Source organism: Oryza sativa, chromosome 11 (assembly GCF_034140825.1).
Source record: "Oryza sativa Japonica Group chromosome 11, ASM3414082v1".
In the NCBI taxonomy this organism is placed as follows: domain Eukaryota; kingdom Viridiplantae; phylum Streptophyta; class Magnoliopsida; order Poales; family Poaceae; genus Oryza; species Oryza sativa.
Genome location: NC_089045.1, coordinates 16985863 through 17004377, shown reverse-complemented (window position 1 = coordinate 17004377; position 18515 = coordinate 16985863). Strand labels below are relative to the sequence as shown.

Sequence of the window (18515 nt, the reverse complement as noted above, 5' to 3'; positions counted from 1 at the left end):
CGGGGATAGTAGAAAAAGGAAAAAGAAGAAAAAAGAAAAAGTGCTCTCGCATCTCCTCACACTCCTCGCTGTTGGTATTTTTTAACGACATTACAAGAAATATAATTCCCAGCAATGGCGCAGAAATACTCCTGGTATATTATGGTTACAGAGTTCATCCGCAAGCGCACGGATATACCATTGTAGCATTTCACCCGAGAGTATTCCAAGGGTATCGTATTTATTTTATCTCGTGGGAAGATCATGTAGAGAGAACTTGACTAATAATTTATATATTACTTGTGATAATCATATTCTAAGCAGGGGTTAAGATAATCCAAGGGTAGAGTAACACACAAGCACTAACTACTCATTCTTATGATATATTATCTAAGCTAAGTGGAAAGAAAAGAGGAAGAAAATCTATTCCTATACTTCTAATATACATAGTATACATACATTCTAGTTAACCGACATACTAGCTAATACCCTCTATCCGATGCCCTCCTGGTACTTCGAGAAGCCACCCCAGACTGCCGAGTTCCGTACGACAGCCCGTTATGACCATATAATCGGGGCTAAATACGGAGGAATACCCTCCCCAGGAAATTAACTTAGGATTATATACAGACGCGGAGGAATACCCGTACTGAGCTGTCACCATCAGCGGCCCACCTCTCATCCGCAGCATATAACCCCAAATAATGATATCCCGTAATCTAGACAACACGTCTAAACGACCAGATCCTACTCTAATATCATCGTCATGACATAGAGTAATTGCATAAGCAAACATTATACCCACACCAAAGCATCTCCCAGATAAGCTAGCCGTATATCCAGTATAACAAGAACATAATGTAAAGTAGATATTCATATACTTGGAAAGTATTTCAATACCATAAATGTATATAGAAGAGTATTCTAACAAAAGTACAAAGCTTACAAAAGAGGAAAGGAAAGCTATTAGAGCCATACCCGAACTCTTCCGAAGGCTTCCGGACTCCTGATTTCTACTCTATTCCTATTCCACCAGCTAGATACTACTAACTAAACTTGAGAGAAATGAGCGAGCTCTTGCTTGAGGTGTGTGAGTGAAGTGAGAAGGTGAAGTCCTTATATAGAGGTAGTTATGACGGTTGTGGAAGGGGAATTGTCTGAAGTGCTCTCCAACCGTCATTGGGATGCAATCTTGGATGTCCACGCCGAACCCTGCATCCAACGGTGCCAGGATGGGTACCAGGTTCGGCTGAAGCATCAGCTGGGCCATCCCTGCCCTTCTTCGGCTGGCGGCCTCCTCTATTGCTTCACTTTGTAGACTTGTGAATTTTTGTCAATTCTGAGTTCTTGGCCCATTCATACATCAGTCTGATTCTCGACATCGTCTGATTGATTTATCGTTTGATTTGATGTCGATTCTCCTCTACTTTATGGTTATTCTCTGCAAAAGGTTAGTAAACCTAATACTAGTGGAATATTATTATTCTAACATGTTTAAGCATTGCAAGCATCACTAGTTCTCCTCTATTTTGGAAATATTGACGGTCGAAACTGATCGATAACGAACATCAACAAAACCCCCCAAGCTTGAACCTTTGCTCGTCCCGAGTGAAGGATGAAAGGAAACAATGACTTGGTTGTTGATCAGGAGTTGCTACTATGCTGCATATCTCAATGATATAGGTGCAAGGTATATGTACCCTCTCTCAGATTAAATAATCTTTTGCACGGTGGCTTACTCTTACCCCTGATTCCCACGAGACACTGCTTCTCCTTGCCTTGGGTGGTTGAAAGAAAGAACAGCAATTAGAGCACCAATCACCCAACATTCATTCAACTCTTATTCCGGAAGTTTTGAAATGATTTTTGTAAAAGAAAGCCAAGTTCCTCAAGTGATTCGCTCAGACTCTCTAAGTGTATCAATATGACTTCCTCACCAGATTTTGCCTTTTTGATTCCTACTTTAAGGTTTTAATATGTGGAGCTCGGTAGAGATCAAACATGGCATACTTGCATTCACATTTATTACTAAGTCAAAAACTTAAACTAAAGTAGATAATTAAAACATACTAAAGATCAAGATCGTGCAATGTGTGTGTGGTATATCGTGGAAATGGCACACGAGGAAAAATAAAGAAAATGCTTCTCCTTTGTGCTTACTTTCTTCTCCCAAAAAATCCTTCTTTTATTGATTAGGAGAGGGCATGGCTATTTATTTATTTTTTTTCAACATCATGCTCATGCTTGATGGAGCATAACTTTATTTTTTTTCTTTTCATAACCATGCCTTTTCCTTCTTCTCTTTTTTTTTCAAATGGATTTTTCTTTTTAGGAGAAGAAAGCATATGAAAACATGGAGAATTTATTTTGTTGGTAACATGGAAATGGAATGGAATATTTGCTTACCTCCCAGTGTAGGAGTTTGGCATGTGTGTCGACGGGGGATACCCGTAGACCGGATATAGAGGGTATTGGTGTCCGTTGGTACAAGGATCTACGTAGTACGACATCAAGCAAACAAAAGAAGGATTATACTGGTTCAGGGCCCTTGGTAGGTAATAGCCCTAATCCAGTTGATATGAGATTATATGATGGAAAACACAGATTACAAAGGGAATAACAGAACTCGATGATACCGATGAGACCGTAGTCGAGTTGGTCCGACTAGATCTCCCGGCGACTTGGCTCCTGCATGCTCCGGCTCTGTAGGCTATAGTGGGTGTGTTGGCGGTGATATTCGATGCCTTAGGTCCTGCCCAGGGGGTTCCTTATATACCGCGGGTCAGTTGATCTCTAAGTAGGACTCGGAGATATCGAACCCCTCATGATATGGTAAAAACCCAGTCTTGTCCGAGTAGAACTCCTTCCATCCGTAGATACCATCCCTATCCCGTGATAGATTTCCTTAATGTATACGGAAACTATCTGTATACGCGTGGGTATATTGTATCAGTATACAACGTACATCCAAGGATAGAGGGTATAACTTATCCGTAACCCTGACAATGTGCATATATGTGGGTGTATGATCTTGATCATAGAGCATGAGAAGTATCTACACAAGTCACAAGAGTTTGACAAAGTTCAATGGAATGGCAAGTAACCAAAATGTATATGGTTTAATCATGATAGCACATTTTTTGCTCTGGTAGGAATTTATATCAAATGAGGAACTTTCAATTTTATCATTTTGAAAAACAGAACATTCGGAATGTAAGTCAAACTAGGATCATGATCATAGTAACACTTATTTACTATCTCATATCTTGCAACAACTTAGACTCAGATTAGCAAGTGCAGCTCATTTACCTCAGGTTCCTAGATAATTGTTGGCTACTTATATTTAACCTTTGAGAGAGCACTTACCATGAACCCATATATAAGAGATATAAAACAGAGCAACTATTCATCATTTCAACAAAGAGAACTGGCTTGTCTTATCTAGCATGACTCAAACCTGTCGTATCCTTTTGGTATTTTCTACTTTGCAAATTTTTATATTGTTTTCAAGTTTATAAGATGCAATTGGAAAGCAAACATGCAATTGAAAAGGGAAATATGCAATGTGATACAAGTTACCGCAGTGGGGGGAGAGACATCTCTCCCCCCAAGCTTGGCTTTCGCTCAGGGTCCTTGACAAGGATTGAACCGTTGAAAGCGGTAGTACATTTGAAGGTCATCGTGCTGTTGCTGCATCATGTTGTTGAAGTTTGCGAACTGAGCATCAGCAGATTGTTGCCATTCTTGCGTTTGTGCTATGTGTTCCGTGAGGTTGTACTGGATCTCCCCCGTCTGCATATAAAGGGTGTCCATTCTCCTAGCGATTTCACCCAAGCCCCAACGAGAGGAACTCGAGCGCCATTCACTTCGAGATGGAGGCACACCACTTGATCTGGAAGGTTGGTTATTCCCCCAATGTATGTCATTAGGCGCATGCCATCGGTCCTAACTGGCACTTGCCCAGTTTGAGACTCCGATGCTATGGCGTTGAGCTTGGGTCCATCCGGGTGCATCCCCAGTTGGTTCCCAACCTGCCTCATACATTTGCACGAGTGTTGAGGATGATGAACTTCCCTGTTCATTTCTTGCCATGTTGCGCGTCTCCCTGTATGCTCCACCTGCACGAGATTCTTCTATGGTGTGCAGGGGAATGGTTAGTTCACGACAGTTGTACAAATGATACCCCGCATTTGGCAACGGGATTTCATTTATACAACCGGGAAAAAAGTAAATTAAAGATCCATCTTCTCCATGTTTCAGAATATGCCCTTGCACTAGATAAGTCTCATCAATACATGGACAAGCGGCTGAGATAAAAGCAATTTGGTCGCTAATGACCACTAGCCCTTTTGCTATCCGAGTAATCAGAGAAGTGCACTCAACAGGAGCAGAGAACTTTATATTTTCTAACCATTGCCTTATCATACATTTCACAGGAGCAATTTTGATCTTTCTAACCATGGCAAACATGATAATCAATTCATCCCCCATAATGGGTCTAAGATCACCTCTAGGAAACAAAGTCATAGCAATCCATTTGTGCCTAAGCCTAAGTGTAGGATTATGGATATCATTCTTTCCAAGTTTCTTGCAAATTGGAGCACCAGAAATATCTTCCCAAAACCTATTTTTCTCGAACCCAGAAATTCCTTTCTGGAGATCGATTTTACAGGAATCGTGAAAACCAAGAGATGTGCTTAAGCCTTTCCATGTGAGTGTATACTCCTTATGGAAAAAGCAAAAGGAAATTTCATCTTCTATTTCTTTCAAAGTGCATAGAAATTGCAAAGAAAGCAAACGAGAACCAGGCTCATCTACCACAGCAAATCTCTGCCAACCAACAGCTTTCCAAATAGCACGAAATTCAACATCCATACTTATCTTTTTAAGTAGTTCCAGTGAGTATTCTCGCGTGTGAGCATACTCCCGGTCGCTCAGCATGTAGTAGGCTTGTTTCTCCCGATCACTGACAAGGTCGAGGTCGGTGTTGTTCAGGAGTCATCGCGGAGCTTCGGCGTCTTCCATCAAGACATCGGTTGATGAACGAGCCCTAGACTCATCATGACGACTTGATTAAGAGCCGGACCCCTTGAACAGACGAGACAGTCGCCTCCTCATTCTGCACAATGGAGCAAGAGTGGACTAACTCGGCGGGGGTTAGGAATGACAAAAATTTCACCCGACGGTTAGTTTCACCAAAGCAACTTGTATATATGCAACTAAGTATTTGAATTTGAGGGAAACTATCAAAGCTTGAATGAACTTGAGAGCAAACTTTGAAGAAGGAATGAAAATGTGTTGAAATGGGGTGGAATTCCCTCTCTCGGCCGGCTGGCTTTTATAGGGTACCCACAACGGTCAGAAATGACATGTGGGTCCCACTAGCCGTTACCCTGCCAAAAGTGGCAGGTAACCGTTGCCTGGCCGGTTCGGCCGAACCCCTGGTGGGCCCAATCGGCCCCACTTTCGGCTGTTGGATTCCAACGGTCAGTGCGGTCGTGGCACAGTGAATTTTCGTTAAAAATTTTATGTTGGTTTGCACTGAACAATTCATTTGAAAAATTTTCTCAAAATTCAAAGAATCCTAAATGCAGTTTTGAAATGCAAACATGTGTTGATGCAGAAATTCAAATTGGTGAAAATAAATATGCGCATACATACCAATTTACCGGTTGGCGAAGGTCACGTCATTTAAAGTCCGACGTGCAAGTCTGTACCTCCTTCCGATTCAGTGCGTGGATTTTCCACCCATCTCCGAAGGTGATGGAGCGGGCGTCTTTCGCTTCTCCTTCCACACCTTCCTTGGCTTTGATGCGGACGGCGGCTTCCTCTGAGCCGACTGCTCTAGCTTTTTGGCCGATAGGGTTGGTTTTACCGGCTTCCTCCAATAACGGTTCCTGGGCATCGTTGTTTCCTTCTCCAGGAAATTCTGCATGAACTTCACCAGGCTGTCCGTCTTGGGTAGCTCCATTTCGACCACTTGAATGTTCTGTGGGTTTGGCCCGTACTTGATTCTGACCATGGAGCATTGTTCCGTCCTTGGTTGAAACTCAAACTTTTTCTCCTTCCCGTTGATATGAAAACGGATACTCCCTGTTCCCACGTCAATGTTGGCTCCCGCGGTGCTAAAAAACGGATACCCTAGGATGAGCGGCGTCTCCTTCCCCATGTCCATGTATAACACCACGAAATCAACCGGGATGAAGAAATCTCGTATCTTGACTGGCACGTCTTCCGCTATCCCTGACGGGTAACGGACTGACAAGTCAGCTAGTTGTAGGCACATCGGTGTTGGTGCCAACACTGTGAAGTTGAGCTTGTCAAAGACGTCCTTTGGCATGACGCTGACACTGGCTCCAAGATCGCACAAGGCCTGGTCGAACTGCTGTGCCCCGATCGAACAGGTGATCATAGGAGCTTGTGGAGTATGACATTGCTGCAGTGCTCCATCAGCTTGACCACCTCCGTTGTTGGGAGCGGTCTCTTGTTGTTGAGTATGTCCTTGAGATAACGGGCATATGTTGGTACTTGCATAGCGTCCAACAACAGCATGTTGATGTGGATCTTCTGGATTACTTCAACAAAACAAGCGAATTGCTCGTCCACTGACAGTTTCCTACTCCGTTGAGGAAACGACAGCAGCCGTGTGTCGCAGTACTCCTGCGGCACGGTCTTTTCTGGCTGATCTTCCTTGTCAGCCGAGTCACTAGATGGCGCTTCTTTTGCAATCTTGTTAATTCCTACAGGATTAGGATACGGCGGATCACAAGTGGACTTACCTTCCCTCGTCGTGATCGCTTTAACATTTTCAAGGAAGGAGCCGGGTTGCCTCGGAATCCTCCCAGTTTCATTTTCAAGGACTAAGGATGCTAACTGAGCTAGCTGGGTTTCTATTATTTCGTTAAAGCTCAGCTGATTTTGAAAAGCAGAAGCACAACCATCTAACTTGACATTTATGTTTTCTAGGATCTTGTCATTGGCAGCAAGCTTTTTGCTTAGCGCATCAGTGGTTTTAGCTTTTGCAAAAACTAGATCCTTCAAGGAGGGCTGGTTAGAAAAGTTACCGTTGTTGTTACCTCCTTGATAATATGGGCGTGGCTGGCTCCATCCCTGACCTCCTTGTGGACAGTACCCGTTGTTTTTGTTGCCCATGTACATCGCCTCCTCACGGGTTTCCAGGCAGTCATTCCCAGAATGACCCGTGTTGCCACAGACCTCACACGTAATGTGCGAATCCAAGGCCTTGATGGTGCCTTGTGGTCTTTTCTCGTGGTCGTCCAATCGCTTCATGAGGAGGTCTAGCTTGGCAGCAAGCAGTTCCGTCTCCTTGACGGTGTGCATGCCTCGCTGACGGGTCTGGATTCGTTCCTCGCTCCAACCCATATTGGAGACCATCTTCTCCATGAACCGTTTTAGAGAAGAACACTCCTCTAGCTGCCGCGTCTAGGTGATCGCGGGACGTGGGCGTGAGTCCATTGTAAAAGTTCTGCAGGATTAGCGAGTCGTCCATCCCATGATGACGACAGGCGGCCACATATTCCTGCAGACGTTCCCATGCTTCAGGAATAGACTCGTACCTTGTCTGCTGGAAACTGGAAATCCTTCCACGAAGGGCATTGGTTTTGCCCATCGGGAAGAATTTCGAGAGGAATGCCATAGAACATTTGACCCAGGTATTGACAGTAGCACGGTTGGCATAGAACCACTGCTTCGCTCTCCCGAGAAGGGAGAACAGAAACAGTCTTAACTTGACGGCGTTGGGACTGACGCCCTTGATGGTGTACGTGCTACAGATCTCTAGGAACTGTTGCAGATGAGCATTGGCATCCTCATTAGGCTTGCCATAGAACGGGCTAGCCTGCGCCATAGTGATGAGGCTGGACTTCAAGTCGAAATCCACGACTCCCATGTTGATTTGCGGCCCAATGGCCACATTGTCAGCAGAGGGAGCAGCGAATTCACAGAGAGTCTTGTTAGCCATAGTCTTGAAGGTCGGTGGCGCTGGTATGGCTAGTTTCTCTGACGGTAGAGTTTTCTATGGAGCAGCGACTCGCGGCCTAACGCTCCGGAAGAAAGCTACTGGATTTTTCTTTGAAGTTTTCCGGCAAGTTGAAACCAGTTATGCACTACCCTGTTTTCACAACAAAAGTTAAAACAACCAAGGTTAGACTGCAAAGGAAAATGATTATACAGAGGTAAATATAAAATATTAGTTCAGGTAATCTCTACTATGAATCTTCCCTGGCAACGGCGCCAGAAATGTCCATTGGTATTTCTTAACGACATTACTAGAAATATAATTCCCAGCAGTGGCGCAGAAATACTCCTGGTATATTATGGTTACAGAGTTCATCCGCAAGCGCACGGATATACCATTCTAACATTTCACCCGAGAGTATTCCAAGGGTATCGTATTTATTTTATCCCGTGGGAAGATCATGTAGAGATAACTTGACTAATAATTTATATATTACTTGTGATAATCATATTCTAAGCAGGGGTTAAGATAATCCAAGGGTAGAGTGACACACAAGCACTAACTACTCATTCTCATGATATATTATCTAAGCTAAGTGGAAAGAAAAGAAGAAGAAAATCTATTCCTATACTTCTAATATACATAGTATACATACATTCTAATTAACCGACATACAAGCTAATAACCTCTATCCGATGCCCTCCTATTACTTCAGGAAGCCACCCATGACTACTGAGTTCCTTACGACAGCCCGTCATGACCATACAACCGGGGCTAAATACGGAGGAATACCCTCCCCAGGAAATTAACTTAGGATTATATACAGGCGCGGAGGAATACCTGTACTGAGCTGTCACCTTCAGCGGCCCACCTCTCATCCGCAGCATATAACCCCAAATAATGATATCCCGTAATCTAGACACCACGTCTAAACTACCAGATACTACTCTAATATCATCGTCATGACATAGAGTAATTGCATAAGCAAACATTATACCCGCACCAAAGCATCTCCCAGATAAGCTAGCCGTATATCCAGTATAACAAGAACATAATGTAAAGTAGATATTCATATACTTGGAAAGTATTTCAATACCATAAATGTATATAGAAAAGTATTCTAATAAAAGTACAAAGCTTACAAAAGAGGAAAGGAAAGCTATTAGAGCCATACCCGAACTCTTCCGAAGGCTTCCGGACTCCTGATTTCTACTCTATTCCTATTCCACCAGCTAGATACTACTAACTAAACTTGAGAGAAATGAGCGAGCTCTTGCTTGAGGTGTGTGAGTAAAGTGAGAAGGTGAAGTCCTTATATAGAGGTAGTTATGACGGTTGTGGAAGGGGAATTGTCCGAAGTGCCCTCCAACCGTCAATGGGATGCAATCTTGGACGTCCACGCCGAACCCTGCATCCAACGGTGCCAGGATGGGTTCGGCCAAACCATGGGCTGGGCCATCCCAGCCCATCTTCGGCTGGCGGCCTCCTCTATTGCTTTACTTTGTAGACTTGTGAGTTTTGGCCCAATTCATCGTGTCAATTCTGAGTTCTTGGCCCATTCATACATAAGTCTGATTCTCGTCATCGTCCGATTGATTTATCGTTTGAGTTGATGTCGATTCTCCTCCACTTTATGGTTATTCTCTGCAAAAGGTTAGTAAACCTAATACTAGTAGAATATTATTATTCTAACATGTTTATATTGCAAGCATTACTAGTTCTCCTCTTTTTTAGAAATATTGACGGTCGAAACTGATCGATAACGACCGTCAACACTCGCTGCCGAGCATGGACCTCGCTTCTCGCAGCCTGCTCTGCGGAGCTTGGCTGCTCGTCGTCGTCGTAGTCACCGCATCCATCGCTCTCGCTGATACTCTTGCTCTACCGCTCCTCTAGCCGCACCGCTCCCTGTCTTCATCGTCATGGGGATGGTTTGCTGCTGCTGCTCGCCTTGTCGCGTCGTGGCGGCTAGATCCAACGGAAGCGCCGGAGTAGTTGGTTGCAAAAGGGGTTATTGCTGACAGCGGCGACATGGAGGAACAAATGGGGGGCGACATTGGCGACGGCGAGGCAAGGGCGACGGTGAGCTTCCTGATCTAGAATCCTATCTCATTCTTGTCCATCCTCCCGCTATTCTCCTTCTTCCCGAATCTGGCTGAGGCCAAGTCCGGCGATGAGCAGTGCAGTAGCAACAAACCCATGCCTTTTCGTTTTGGGGGAGAAATGAGAAAGGGACAGGATGGTGACCACTGACCCCTTCGCACCTCTTGCACGCGCGGGTGCAACGCGTGCACGCGCGGGTGCAGTGTTGCTGCACGCGTTGGGCCAGGACAAGCAGCGAAGCTCGATTCGGCCATTCCTGCTCAGCCTGGCTGAGGGGGCTCTTTTGCATCTGCTCGGCCTGGCTCTAGCACATCTGCAGGCAACCAAACAGGCTGCAAGTTGCATCCGGAGATACGAACCAGGCTGATACAGCCAACCAAACACGCCCTTAGTGCATAAACCTCGGATTATCCTATCCAGATATCTTCCCATACTTCTTCCCCTATTCCATTGATCAATCATGCCTTTTGGTTCACCTGAAAATCATGAAATTTTCAAAGTTATAGGAAATAATCAACATTTTTTATGCAAATGTATAAACCATATTCACTACAACAAAGTGCCAATACCAATACATGCATTCTCCAGATTTGATAATTGAGTTGATGCTTTGTGGACCACTGCAGTTCTATCCATACCAATGCGATACAACACTTGTTCTAGAAGAGTATCCATTAAGGGTGGTCCCATGCATATTTAATAATATTTTTTTGTTATTAAAATTGCTTATCTGATAATACATGATAGTATCTACTCATGTTCAGACACAATGGCCCAATACACGCATGCAATCTATGATATTTAAAAATATATATAGTTATATCATCCAGTCTACAGAACAGTCAAGATTATTGGAATTATAGTTACTACTGGTGAACTTACATTTCAATATAATTATATAAAATATTGCTACCAGAATACAAATTATGCCTTCTTCTACACTGATATATTTATTAAGACCAGTGAGTCCTCCTATACAGGCTTCCAGGCTATATTCAACTCATCTAACTATGGGTTGCCTTCTAGCTTATTTTGATATATTAGTTGTGTTTAAACTTTAATAAAAAAATATTTATTTAGATGCAAAAGCAAGGGTAACTTGGTAAAAATAATACGATGTTCAGATGTAAATGTTGTCAATAAAGCAAGTGTTGGCGGTTATTAAAATGCCGATTCTATACCACCAACATCTTCATAAAGTCCAGATAATAAAACATCCAACATAGTGATAGTTGTTAAATCTCACATACTCCACGAGTATTGGTGTATATTTGTATGAAGATGATAAACCCAGAAGTTGGGAGGAAAATCAGACTAAAGTGAAGAAGGAAATATATCCATACAAGGATGGGCTTTGAACTTTATCAAAATACTGGAGAATCAGCCCAAAACTCCGAGAAATGGATGAAGTAGGACTAGGGGAGGAGACGGGCCAAAGGCCAAGCTAGCAGGGCCAGTCCAGGTTTGGCCGAACCCTGACCACCACCGTTGATACTGGGATTTGGTAGGGACGGTCCAGATGCACTCCTGATGGCAGTTGCATGGCATTTCGGACAATTCCCCTTGTCATAACCGTTGTACCTGTCCTATAAATAGACTTCACTTTCTTCACTTTTACACACACACTTCAAAGCTTGAGCTGAATTATAAGAGGCTCTATTGTACTCCCTCCATTTCACAATGTAAGACTTTCTAGTATTGCCCACATTCATATAGATGCTAATGAATCTAGACATTATTATATATATGGATTCATTAGCATCGATATGAATATAGACAATGCTAGAAATTAAAGTCCTACATTGTGAAACGGAGGAAGTACTATTTGTATACTAGAATTAGGACGAGAATAGAGTAGAAGAAGTCAGAGGAATTCCGGAGTTGTCGGTAATCTTGTCTCATTTCTTTTATCTTCCCGAGTAATTTAGATTTATCTTGTGAGAATTATCTATTGGCTAGTTCCTAACTAGCATACGAGATTATTGTTCACTATAATCAACTAAAATATAGTGATTGCTTTGGTGAGTTATAAACACTAAAATAGATATTAATTGCTTAGACGTGGTGTTTAGGTAATTGTTATCCATTAATTGCTGTGTATCCCACGGTACGTTTGAGGTAGGTGTAGAGGTGGTGACAGTCCTCGAGATCAGTTAAGTCCTCCCTATCCGGGTATGTAGTAGAGCGACATCTGGGAACAGCGGGTTGCCAGTGCCTGAAGTATTGCGTTAGGATTAAACTTAAGCTTGCCCTAGACACAGTTTCTCACTAGTAAATCCTCTCTGTCCTAGCCTATCCTTTGCTTGGTGCCCTTGGATGAACCGAAGGGAGATCTGATCACACACGTTCCCTTCGATTCGATACCCTTGGAATACTCCGTAGGGGAAGTGCTACATCGGTATATCCGTGCGCTTGCGGATCTTATCTTTGACCGTAAGAATAACCAACGCATTTCTGGCGCCGTTGCCGGGGAACGGTTGTTGATAATTTCCGAACCTAGTTCATCCGTCTATCTCTTTTCATTTTTTATTCTACCTTCACCCCTGCTGCCAAGAGAAGTATTCCTTTTAAATTCTTCTCGACCATGGAGCAACCTCTCTTTGAGCTGTCTGCTCCTAAGGGCGAATTCTATGAGCCACCTCCTTCATCGGAGCCAATTTATACAACTGGCTATGAAATTCGCCCCAAACTAATTAGTATGGTTAGGAAGAATCCTTCTTCTGGTCTTGATCTAGAAAACCCCTACCATCATCTGCGGGACTTTGAGCAAGTCTACTCATGACTTAACATTCGTGGCATGAAGCAAGAAACTGTACGATGGAAATTGTTTCCGTTCTCCCTTCAAGAGAGAGCGAAGCAATGGTACACATCTACCGTAGGATGTGTAAACGGTAGTTGGGAAAAGCCGCGAGACAAATTCTGTCTTGCCTTCTTCCTAGTTACTCGTATTACTGCCCTTCAAGTATAAATCCTCAGTTTCCAGCAGATCAATAACGAATCAATCGTTGCAGCTTGGTCCAGATTCACTAATTTAGTGCATTCAGGACAAACCTTGTCCTTACCCGAGTATGTGCATCTGCAACATTTTCATACGGGTCTGGATAAGGAGTCTGCATTCTATCTGGACATAACCGCCGGAGGATCATTCGTGCAAAAAACAACGTCAGAAGGAAAAGTAATTCTAGACCGCATTCTAGAAAATAATTACTTCATGATGCAATGCGATGAACCCCAGCTGGAGGCATCTGTATCCAAGATAAAGGAGCCTTCAACCATCGAGTCACAATCTGAAACATCCACTTCGACCAACTCGATTGATGAAAAAGTTACCGAGGCACCATAAGTTGAGAATGAAGAAATTCAGACTCTGGATCGTGCCACAATTCTGTTCAGGGATGGTTTTGACGAAGACTACGCCAACACCCTGAACTATTTCAGTAAAAAGAAACCAATCGTCCCCTTGCCACCTCGCGATCCTATGGAACTTTGGTTCCTAAGGGAAACCGTTTGGGAGCTGACATCCATAATTGTAACGCCCCGATTTTCGTTTGGGATTAAAAATCATTTCATAATGCATTTCCTAGAAATTAAATAAAAATTTAAGCTATTTATTCAAGTGAATTAATGGGAGAATTAAAATTCTCCCTTAAAAATCATTGTCCGAGAATATTTTGTAATATTCTCTGTGCCCTAAAATACTCTCCGGATTTTTCCGTGAATTTTCGGAGCTCAAGAAATAATTTTAAAGTCACAAAGTTCATTAAACTAATTTAAATAAAAAGAAAACAAATTAAAATCATCCTTCCTCTCTTTGGGCCCCTTTCGGCCCAATCCCTCCTTTCCCTTCCTCGCCCCGCTTGCCCCTCTCCCCTTCCCCTCCTTCCCCCTCCCGGGCCGTCGGCCCAGCTCGCTCCCGTTTTCCCCTCCCTCTCTCTCTCCGACAGGTGGGACCCGAGGCCCCACCTGTCATCCCCTTCCTCCGGCTCCAACCGGCGGCATGGCCGCCCGAGCCACCCCACGATGCCGCTGTTTCCGCCCTTCTCCTCCACCCCACGCGCGTGCCCGCCGGCCGTGGGACCCCGCCGCCCCACGTCCTCCTTATCCCCCACCTTTCCCCTCCAAAACCGCCGCCCACACCCCACGCTGCCGGCGGTTGCCGTCCACGCTGCCGGCAGTTGCCGCCCTGACTCCGCCTCTCCCGGGCTCGGTCCGACCTCTCCTCCCCTATAAAAACACTCCCCGCCCTTCCTTCTCTCATTTCCCCCAACTCCCGAGCTTCCCCGCGCCCGAAATCGCGCTCACGACGCAAGTCCGAGCTCCGCCGCTCATCGCCGTGCTCCGGCCGCCCCTTGCGGCCAGTCCTGGCCACCTCACGCCGCGCCTCTGCATCCACTGCGTTCGCCGCACCGCGTGGAACCTCGGCCGCCACTCCTTTTTCCCCCTTCCACCCCGAAACACCGTTCCCACCGTGCACCCGAGCCGCCACCACCTTAAACCGCCTCAAGCCGCTCACTGCCGTCGCCTCAGCCATCGCCGCACTGCGCCGCCGCCACCAATAGCTTCGCTGCGTCATGCCGCACCCGGTCCACCGCTCCCCTTCCCTAATCCATTGCCGAAACGCCGCCGCTACATTCACCATCTCTCTCCGCCACCGTCGCCAACTCCAACCGCTTCCCGTCGGCGAGCACCGCTTTGCCCGGGTGCGCCACTGCCTCCTCCACATTCGCCGCGCCCCACCGCACCTCGGCCGCCGCTTTTCATGCCGTTATCCCACCGGAACACGGTATTCACGCCGCTGGGAGCCTCCTCACCCCCTCCTAACCTCTACCTCATCCTCCCCAGGTCCTTCCGGCCGCCGTCAGCCGGTTCGCGCTCGCGGAACGCCGCCGGGCCGCCGTTCCACCTTTGTCCCGAGGAGCGCCGCTGCTGAGCTCCTCTCGTCGCCGCGTCCTTGGTGAGCACCGCTCTCCCTTCTGCCGTTTCCCGCGCCGCCGCTCGCCGTCAATGGCCGCTGGCCGTGCGCCGCCGCCTCTCAGCCGTCCAGCTGTGAGCCGCCGCTGCCCCTTTGGCAGTGCACCACCACCGTGGACTCAGTCCATGGTGGACCAACTCCTTTGACCCGCTGATGAGTAGGCCCCACGCTTTGTGGACGTGGTCCGCACCCCTCCTCTTGCTGACGTCAGCAACCCCTTTTCCTTTGGAAAAATAATTAATAATTGCGTCATAAATAGTATTTAATTATAGAAATTCATTTAAATGGCTCAAAACTTCTAAAATTCATATCTAATTCATATGAACTCCAAATTGGGCCATTCAACTTGCAAAATTCATCTAAAATTGAGCTTTACATGTTTGTTTACTTTTGATGCACTGTTTGCTTGGTCTTTATTAGAGTTTTTCCTTGTTTTGCGTGCCAGCGTGTAGAATCCGTCGTTTCGGAAGTCCGCGGTCGCGAGGAAAAGAGTTCGGAAGATTGTTTGAAGAAGCAAGGCAAGTCACACATTCCCGTTGAGCATTTTGATCCTACTTTACAAGTTTTTACCGTTTGCAAATAAATATGCATCGTTTGCTAATTACATGGGAATAGAGTTTCCCTATCTGCTCGCTTGTGCCATGTTTACTTCATATTTGTTCTTTGTCAACCGTGGGTGAAAATTCGACTAGCTTGTGTCACTTGTGTTGATCTAGCTAGAACTATATGCTTAGCCATGCTTAATTACCACTATCTCAGTTGATGGGATAATTGCAGTATTAGACCTTTTAGTATCATTACAAGCTGCGTGCTCGAGACACCCGAACATGTTTCATTGGTCGTAATTATCCAACTAAAATGCGACTGAATGGTGGGCTGTGGGTGCATGGTTTTGCGAGTCGTACCCATGGCAATTAAGGTCCGGTTCACGGGAAACCATAGAACCGGTGGCGAGAGTGGGCGTGATGGAGTTGGGTCGGCCGGGGTGTCCGGTTGTCCAGCTGCTGGATTCACCACGGTGCACGAGGGGACTGCCTGCTGCCTTGCGAGGAGTGGGGGTGAAACCTTAGCGTGGTGTGGATGGTTAGGGGAGAGTTATATGAAGGGTCTTGTCACAATCACTCGACGTGGTGACGTGTTCATCATGGGTGCATGATGACGCGGTGACATGCCGGTGAATTGTGTCTTGTGGGTACGGTTGTGCACCTCTGGCCAGAGTAAAACTATTTGAATAGCCGTGCCCACGGTTATGGGCGATCGACCAGATTTACCGTGATTACTCTCACACTTAATAAATCGACTCAATGCACTGTAGTTCAGGTGGGTTGGCTGGGCCTGTTCAACATGGTGTAGTGTTGATCAGTGGAGATTTAATATTACCTTAATTACTCAACTGTTTTACTGTTTTGCTCAATAAAATGTTTTACAACTGCCTTTAAGCAAATAGCCACAAGCCATTCTTGTATCCCCTTGCACGTCTGCATCGTTGGTGTGGCTTGCTGAGTACGGTGGTTGTACTCAGCCTTGCTATTTCCCCCTTTTCAGAAGTGTTGTGCTTCTGAGCTGAAGACGGAGTTAGAGGACCAAGGCTCAGACCTCAGTTGAGTTTTGCCTGTGGAGTGGAGCTGAAGCCCCGCTAGGATCGCCTTTTGCCGCTGCTGCTGCTTTCATTTCGGTGTGAGGACTAAGTGCCTCTTCTGTAAGTATTTTATGCTTTATTTACGTTTGGAACTGTTTATTACTTATCGTTTTGTGTACCCTGGTTGGTCCTGGACAGGGATTTAATACACAAAATAGTCTAGACATTTGGGCTAAATTTTTGGGCGTGACAATAATGAGTGACGAATGATCAAGGTAAGCAGAGATTTCATCCGAAGTAATTCTAATAAATACCGCTCCCCGAGTTATTCCTTGTCACCTAGAAGGGAACAACGTTGGTATTCTATACAGTCCAACTGTCGGGGTTAATCTCGTCTCGGAGTCATTTGCATTCGCTTACCTGGGCAATAAAGCTATAACCCTAGCAAACAAATTCTTCAAGCACCCGAATGGAACTATCATTGAAGGATTTGGGATTGTGCAAGACGTACCTGTCTGCTTTGAAATCCAAGATTTTGACATTCTAATTGGGCCTCCAATTGAGCAACTCCTCATAAATACACCTCGATTGGACAGCCTCAAGATAACTTTGGGAGGGAACGAATTCTCAGTTCCATTCTCACGGGCAAGGATCACCTTGACCGACACTCTCCCAGAGAACGAGTTTGCAGAGGAGGTTATGGCAGTTCCCCCTCACGAGTCTCCCGAGACCCTTCTGGAAAATGAAGTCCCCAACTTCATCAAACAAGAACCGGAGCCCGGTGAGACTGACGAACTTCCAATCATGGAACTGCCGCCTCGACCTCCACTTGAGCTTAAACCTCTACCTGAAGGCCTATGCTATGCTTTCTTGCACAATGACAAAGAAGCCCCTATCATCATAAGTTACAAGCTTTCTGAAGAGGAGACTCAACGTCTTCTGTCTGTGTTAGAAAAGCATCGCGCTGTTCTTGGCTATTCCCTCTAGGGTCTCAGAGGGATTAATCCCGCACTTTGCACTCATCGTATCCCTATTAAGCCCGAGAGCACTCCCTCCAAGGAACCTCAACGACGGCTCAATAATGCGATGCGTGAAGTCATAAAGAAAGAGGTTCTGAAACTCCTGCATGCTGCGATTATTTATCCCGTTTCATATAGTGAGTGGGTTAGCCCGGTCCAGGTTGTGCCGAAAAAGGGAGGAATGACGGTCGTTGCAAATGCTCGAAATGAACTTATCCCGCAACGAACAGTAACCGGATGGAGGATGTGCATAGATTGCAGGAAGCTTAACAAGGCAGAAAAAAAAGATCATTTTCCGCTACCCTTCATTGACGAAATGTTGGAACGGCTAGCGAATCATTCTTTTTCTCTGTTTCCTGGATGGGTATTCCGGGTATCGTCAAATTCCCATCCATCCGGAGGACCAGACCAAGACTACGTTCACATGTCCGTACGACACCTATGCTTATCGTAGGATGTCCTTCGGACTGCGCAATGCTCCCGCATCTTTTCAAAGATGTATGATGTCCATTTTTTCAAACATAATCGAGGACATTATGGAAGTATTCATGGACGACTTTTCCGTCTATGGAAAGACCTTCGGTCATTGTCTACTAAATTTGGACAAAGTCTTTCAACGATGCCAAGAAAAAGACCTGGTACTCAATTGGGAAAAATGCCATTTTATGGTCCGCGAAGGGATTGTTCTTGGTCATCGAGTGTCTGAGCGAGGAATCGAGGTTGATCGTGCAAAAATTGATGTGATTGATCAACTTCCTCCTCCTGTGAACATCAAGGGGATCCACAGCTTCTTGGGACACGCTGGCTTTTATAGAAGGTTCATCAAGGACTTCTCTACAATCGCCCGACCTTTGACCAACCTGCTTGCCAAGGACGCTCCCTTTG

General features: G+C 45.4%; 1 protein-coding gene and 1 non-coding gene across 2 annotated transcripts; one reads left to right on the top strand and one right to left on the bottom strand.

Annotated features, from left to right (window-relative positions):
- Window positions 1–5707: 5707 nt before the first annotated feature.
- LOC136354174 (uncharacterized) lies at window positions 5708–7960 on the bottom strand. Its single transcript, XM_066305851.1, has 3 exons — window positions 7514–7960; window positions 6590–7422; window positions 5708–6506 (listed from the first exon to the last, which is right to left on the bottom strand). The coding sequence occupies exons 1-3, from the start codon at window positions 7958–7960 to the stop codon at window positions 5708–5710; spliced, it is 2079 nt and encodes a 692-aa protein (XP_066161948.1).
- Window positions 7488–7594, top strand: LOC112937223 (small nucleolar RNA R71). Its single transcript, XR_003239738.1, has one exon. It is a non-coding gene; the product is annotated as a small nucleolar RNA R71 (small nucleolar RNA).
- Window positions 7961–18515: the final 10555 nt, after the last annotated feature.

Coding starts and splice junctions, on each gene's coding strand:
- LOC136354174 (XM_066305851.1), bottom strand. CDS start 7,960: ATGGCTAACAAGACTCTCTGTGAATTCGCTGCTCCCTCTGCTGACAAT. Junction 7,423..7,513: donor GGGAACGTCTGCAGGAATAT/GTGGCCGCCTGT, acceptor GCGATCACCTAG/ACGCGGCAGCTAGAGGAGTG. Junction 6,507..6,589: donor CCTCAACGGAGTAGGAAACT/GTCAGTGGACGA, acceptor ACGCTATGCAAG/TACCAACATATGCCCGTTAT.